Source organism: Amblyomma americanum, chromosome 4 (genome assembly GCF_052857255.1).
Source record: "Amblyomma americanum isolate KBUSLIRL-KWMA chromosome 4, ASM5285725v1, whole genome shotgun sequence".
Classification (NCBI taxonomy): Eukaryota; Metazoa; Arthropoda; class Arachnida; order Ixodida; family Ixodidae; genus Amblyomma; species Amblyomma americanum.
In genome coordinates, this window is record NC_135500.1 from 56,825,576 (window position 1) to 56,832,297 (window position 6,722).

The 6,722-nt window shown below is 45.6% G+C and overlaps 1 protein-coding gene across 1 annotated transcript; it reads left to right on the forward strand.

Annotated features, from left to right (window-relative positions):
- The first annotated feature begins 647 nt into the window (after positions 1–647).
- Positions 648–1,577, forward strand: LOC144130125 (uncharacterized). Its single transcript, XM_077664137.1, has 2 exons — positions 648–800; positions 1,062–1,577. Exons 1-2 carry the CDS (start codon positions 648–650, stop codon positions 1,575–1,577), a joined length of 669 nt encoding a protein of 222 aa, XP_077520263.1.
- Positions 1,578–6,722: the final 5,145 nt, after the last annotated feature.

The window sequence follows — 6,722 nt, forward strand, 5'->3', positions numbered from 1 at the left end:
AGGGTAGCGAGGGTAGGGGAGGAGGGCAAGGGTAATGCGAGCGCGCTCTCCCAACACCCTCTAGACTAGTTAAGGCCTCTCCATATCCTCCTTTCTTTTGTGGCTACGTCATCACACTACGACGGGCCAGCTCTCGGCGCTTTCGAGGAGAAGCCGTCGTGCCCCCACTTTCTCCGACCGGTCTCGGTGATTTTGGTGCAACAACGCGTGCGCGGAGCAGTACTACCCGAAGTATCGAATTTAAGAAAACATTTTGATGCTTTTATTACTGCTGTGCTGCAAAGATAAAAATTTTATTTTGTAAAAATTTATAGTTTTTGTTGAACCGCTTATTTTGGAAGGTAATATTGTTTTCTTCTACGTGGTTTTGTTATACTTTTCGTATTCGTGCAGAGTGCTCGGCTGGAAAATGCGTTCGCACTGCGGTAAACATCAGTGGTTCCTTCATTTCGTGAACGTTGTTGCACGTGCTCGAATTTCTGCGTTTCTTCTTTTTCCCGTGCAGCGTGTGTCGCGAAACTCAACGCTGTTTCAGAGTTACCACCTGTATGGTAACGACGTTGGTAACGACGAGGAAGTACGTCGGTGCCGGGAGGTGTGTGTCTAGTCTTTAATAGGCAAACAACAATAGTGTGCAGGCTGTGATAATGCCTGGGCATTGCTGCGTACCGCGGTGCCGCGGGAACTATGACGGTGGTGAGCGTGTGCGAGTCTTCACCTTCCCTTCGGACCAAGCAAGAAGAGCTCAATGGATTAAAGCTATCCACCGTGCGGATTTCATTCCAGGAAAGCGGTCGGTGGTAAGGAAACCTTTGCTTTGACTGTCGTGGTTTCGCCTTCGTCAGTTGCATTGAAAGCGCTGCGGGCAGCCTGTCGCGAGATAATTCCGTAGTGCTGCCTCTTTTGGTCCGGGTAAATCTGTAAAGTCGTAGCGAAATAGTATTGCTGACATTCAGTTCACACGACATTTATAGAAATTTCTCTCGTACTGTCATGCACCTGTCTGATTTTTAAACTTCAGGTTCTAGAGCTTTTGCTGTCTTTGTTTTTTCTTATCCCAGGTCTGTGAGCGCCACTTTAAACCGTCCGACATGGTAAATAGAACAAGCTACACGGATACAAAGACCAGCAAAGTAATTGAAGTGGCACTCAAGCTCGTACGGTTACCACCTGATGCTGTTCCAAGCATACTTCCCGACTGCCCGGCATATCTTTCTGCCCCAAATGCAAGCACGTCTCGAGAGGCCCCAGATGAAAAGAGGACGCGCCGAGAGGCAGCTGCGCTACAAGATGCCATCAACTTGTCTATTGAAGCACACCAGGCTGAAGAGGACCGAAGCAAAATTGACAACTTTCAGGCGCTGTTGAAATGCATACCATGTATAAAGGTCTCCAAATTCTGGACGGTTGTTTACCAGCATGACTTTATACTCTTCCTCAATCTGACTGTCAATGGTGCCCCAGCAATCAAAAAGTCAGTTAAAGTCACCGAGGACCTCTCTCTAAAGCTGTATATTCATGATGTCGAGGTCACCAAACTTGAATGGCGTGGAGATCATTCCAAAAACTGTGAATAATATTCGGTGCTTAACAGGTCTGCTGGATGCTGTTGAGAGCTCTGATAAGAATCCTGCCTTCCGCCAACCTGAAGACAAGACTGGTGCAATATTGAAGCTCGTGCTATCTCTTCTTGAAGACGCAACAAATCAAGAAATGCAAGATGAAGATCGGCAAGATGCTTTGACATTTTTAAAAGAACAAGTCTTTCTCCTTTTAAGCAAGTCACCCCGCTACTCTTCAGAGCTGTTGGTATTTTCCTGCCTTCTATTTACCATCTCTCCTCATGCTTATAGGTACTTGCGTAACTACGGTGGTCTCACATTGCCGCATGAGACCACGATCAGGCGTGTATGCAATGCATATGTTATAAATCCAGCAGCTGAGCAGCAGGATGTTTCTTTCCTGCTTTATGCAAATAAGCTCGCGAGTGCAATGAAGGATAATGAGAAGACAGTGGTTCTCATGATGGATGAGATCCATCTACAGGCATATTTTGATTACAAGGGTGGCACGATTGTCGGCACTGCCAGCAACACTACAAATGCAGCAAAGACAGCTCATGTCTTTATGATTCAAAGCCTCCTGTCATCACAAAAAAGTGTTGTTCACATTTTGCCAGTAGAACAAATCAATGCTCATCAGCTGAACACTGTTCTCCGCAGCATCATAAATGAGCATGAAAAGGTTGGGCTTCGCATCATTGCAGTCATCACAGATAACAACTCTATCAATCGCAAAACAATGTCTCTCTTTGGATTGTCATCAAAAGTCAGCAGCTCCTATCCTCACCCATCAGATCCCACTCGTCCTCTTTTTTTCGTTATTGACCCTGTTCACTCGTTGAAATGTATTCGGAACAATTGGATCAACCAAAAGAACCATGGAACCTGCATGTTTTTTCCTTCACTTATGAATTTGGACTCCAACCCAAAAATTATCACTGCTTCGTTCAAGACCCTCCGGGATCTCCACCTAAAAGAACAAGACCACCTTATCAAGGCTGCTCCAACACTGTCGGTAAAGGCCCTCAATCCATCTAATATGGAAAGGCAAAATGGGAAGCTTGCACTGAAAGTGTTCAACCTATCAACCATAGCTGCTCTAGAAATATGCGGTCAACGCTATACACTGCAGCATGCGCTGGAACAGCGGAATATTTAAAGGTTGTCGAAACCTGGTGGAGGATTGTTAATGTGAAGTCGCCCAGCAAAGGACGCCGGATTCGTGATTACTTGCAGACTCCTATTTCAGAAAAGCTGTGTCCACAAGTCGAATTCCTTCAAACCATCATGCAATGGCTTGACCGCTGGGAGAGTGTGAAGTTGGACAATGGAATTCTCACTCGGGAGACCCACAGTGCCTTGCATCTCACTACGGAAGCCTTGATCAAGATAATAAACTATTGCCTTGAAGACCTTGTATTTGACTACGTACTTCTGGGGAAGTTCCAGACAGACTGCTTGGAGGAAAGATTTGGCAAGTATAGGCAGCTTTCCGGGTCGCAATACCATGTGTCCATCAGACAAGTGTTCGAATTTGAACGCAAGCTTCGCCTACAAAGAGCCCTGGCGCTTCCAGACATGGATTCAGGGGCACCTGCTGTCAGCATTGATGAGGCGATTCTACAGAGGTTCAGCATTGAAGTAAATGACAAGGACTTCGAAATGAAGGCACACAATCTTTCAGCCATAACGCACGTGGCCGGATACTGCGCCCATGCAGCACTTAAAAAACATGCATGCACTGCTTGCCGAGCAAATTTAGTAGAAGATGAGGACGTCATAATTGAGAATGCAGAAATTATAGCGAACATGAATCGCGATGGGCTCAAGTTCCCCCAACCTGCAGTTGTGAATGCTGTAATGACTGCTGAAATCGTCCTGGACAAGCTGCGAAGTGAAAAGTGTGCTGTGCACTTCCATTCTCTAGCGAACCAAAGGCAAGCCCTGTTCACACTGGCTGCCAACCTGATAAGAGACGGTGACGGTTTCGACGAATGTGAAAGAGGTCATAGTCCTCACTTGGTCATGCATCACATTCTCAGCGCTGCAACAAACATTCTGCTAAAAAACTATTGTAAAAATAGGAACGACAGTATTGTGCAAGCAAAAGTTGCTCAAAAACGGAAGTTTAACACTTTGAAATCTTGACTGTTCTAATTCCTTGTGTTGCACACCTCTGAAAGTTTTCTGAATACTTGTACTCTGTAATAAAGATATCTGTGAAAGACATGAGAGCGCAAAATGGCAGCACGGACGAGTAACGGAACAGGACGAGCGCTGCACTTTCAACTGGATTTATGCAAGGAAGAGCGTTTATATAGCCTCTGCCCTTATCCATACTCTTAATCGCAGTTGGATAAGGGCAGAGGCTATATAAACACTCTTCCTTGAATAAATCTAGTTGAAAGTGCAGCGCTCGTCCTGTTCAGTTACTCGTCCGTGCTGCCATTTTGCGCTCTCATGTCTTTCACTAATACGCACCAACAAGCCCAGCTGCAAGTACTTCTTAATAAACATATCCTTTGTATGTAACACAGCTTGCTTCAATATTATAAAATCGAAAGGCATCTGCTCAGTCGATCAGTTCAGATGCCATGCATGAAGCTGTAAGCTGTTCTGAGAGCCATAACTTATGGCAATGTTTTTTTGTGTATGTTTGTAGAGGGAGGGTGAGTGTGGGTTTGGAAGAAAAAGGTTACAAATAGGAGTCAGATTCCTGGCAAACAGTCAGCTCAAGGTGATATACCACACGGTTCAATTTTTGCCGAAAATAATTTCTAAGTCCGCGTCATGCAACGAGCTATTAACAAAAATAAAGATATATGTGAACACACTGCGGAATATAAATGCCTCGCAGAAAAAAAGTGTGCTGACTTTCAGGCAATATTAGGCGACAGTAAACGATACTAAATAGCCAACATATACTCATAATCCGGAAGCCGCTAACTCAATTTTTAAACCTATTCACCGCTGACTGTGTACCGGAAATGACATCATACATATACGCCAGCATTAAATCATGGGGCCAAAATCTTCATAGGACGATTTCACGTAGCGCTGCAGTTACACAAGAACGAACGAGCGCGCCGCAGCGTCCCTTCATGAAGAACACGAACTCCGGCGCCCGTCGTAGTGTGATGACGTCACGGAGGAGCAGAGAGGCCTTCCCTAGTCTAGAGGGTGTTGGCTCTCCTCGAGACCGGCCGTCCAGAGCGAATAAAGGTGCCGCCGCTCGCTCTTAGATGGCGCCAGAGTGGTCCTCGCCATGCGCGCAGACGTCCATCACCACTGCATGTGCGGAGGTGGGGTGGATAGGAGAAGGGAGACCTCTCTGCGGCGGCATGCGATCCCATGCACTGCCTCGTCGCAGTCGCGCCACGCTCCGCTCCGTTGGCGGCGGGTGCTGTGAAATGTGCTCCACGCGATAGGTTGCCTGTGTCGGCCGCACTACTCGCAGCATTGTCTTCCCTAGTATAAGCCTTCTGCTTATGAACCATGCATTAGTACTGCAGTTTGAACCTACCTCCGTTGATTTCCCCGACCACAAAGCCACCTTAAGACTGCGAGAGGTGCGTTTCTTGAAGAAAGAGTGTGCGCGGAAAATAAAGAGTTCTTTGTAACTGTACATAGATACACGTATCTCAAATTCTTTGCCTCGAAATATCGCAAAATCAAAGCATCTACAGAGCCGCGCTCAAATTTCGCATTAAGGGTATCGTAATTGTACTTATAATTCTTTAAAACCTTTTTTTCGTCGAGTGAGTCGGAATTAGAGCTTTTCAATTGAGTTCAGAGGCTTTATATGCATTCTTCTGAAAACTTCATTTCCGTAGGTTTATGTAGCTTTTCTCGGGACTAGATTTAATATATTCAATGCACATGGTAACTAGCGCTAAAGACAAGGACAGAAGTGAGACGGACACTAGCGTTCGGGGTGTCCGTCTCTCTTCTGTCCTGGTCTTTAGCGCTAGCTACCATGTGCATTGAATCTAAAGATCACCAACTAGCCCAGCTGTCCGCTTTAAATCTCGGAATTACCAGGCGTAGGCAAACGAAATTTTCAACACATATTTATCAATGTTCTTTACACGAGTGGATCTAGAATCTATAGCCCATGGCATTTTTTATTGTATGACGAAAAATCAACCATGCACGGGGGCAATTTCGCTGCACCTAGAAGAAAGAAAACGCATGAAAAGTTATTTTTAGTCGAAGCGCATAGTTTTAGTCCCAGTTGTGTGCAACGGCTTCGACTTCTGATAAAAACTTTCAGGACTGGGCATTCGGTAGATTTGAGGAAAGAGGTACGAAAGTGGAAAAAATAACGAACAGAAATAATCAATACTAGACAAGTTTTATGCTAATTTTAGTTCTAATGCAATCTGGATCAATTTAGTAGATTAAAGCAAATTTCATAGCCATAGATTTTATTACAGCTGCTCTACAGCCACTTTTTGAATGACATTTTCGAAGTCTCACCCCACTGACGCTTTGATAAGTGACTCTGCCGTCACACACACATTTAGTCAAACCTCTATAAATGAAACTCGTAGGATCCTTCCAATATGTGCCTATTGGGCGGAGTTTGAATAAAGGGGGCTGGTCGAAACGAGGGACTCATGCACAGGTAGAAGCAGTATGAAAGGACACGTGCAAGACCATTGCAATGCGGCCGATCGTGCGCTGGTTGTTGCTCTGATGAACGGCTCACAGAGACAGGGCAACCAGCGCGATGCACGTTGAGTCGCGAAAACATATTTATTGCGTGCTTGCGCGAGCGTTTTTGTTCTGTGATATACCCTGGACGCAGGGCAGCGAAAGGCAGACGGATACGGTACTCCTGCAGTCGGTTGCTTTTTTGAAGACCCAAGTCGCAGTATAAGTCCGCCGGGTTGCGACTAGCCGGTAATTGGACTGTGCACCTATTCTCTACTTGTGGGCCGAGCAGATAGAGTTTACATCCTAGCATTGGTGATTGAAGGGAGGTCAAATACTATATGTACAAGAGTTTCAAAACCTGGTGTTCGCAAGCGTCGGCCCTGCTAAGAATGTTTTCACTGGACTGCTTTGTTAAGCTGGATTATTATCGGACCAGAGAGGACAGCAAACTGTCTAATTTTGTTAGCAATCTAAAGTACGATTTTTTGAAGCCGCTCGTGC

What these genes read in the sequence shown, in the direction of transcription:
- LOC144130125 (XM_077664137.1), top strand. Translation starts at nt 648, where the DNA reads ATGCCTGGGCATTGCTGCGTACCGCGGTGCCGCGGGAACTATGACGGT. An exon ending in TTCCAGGAAAGCGGTCGGTG is followed by an intron (nt 801 to 1,061) that starts GTAAGGAAACCT and finishes TTCTTATCCCAG; the next exon opens with GTCTGTGAGCGCCACTTTAA.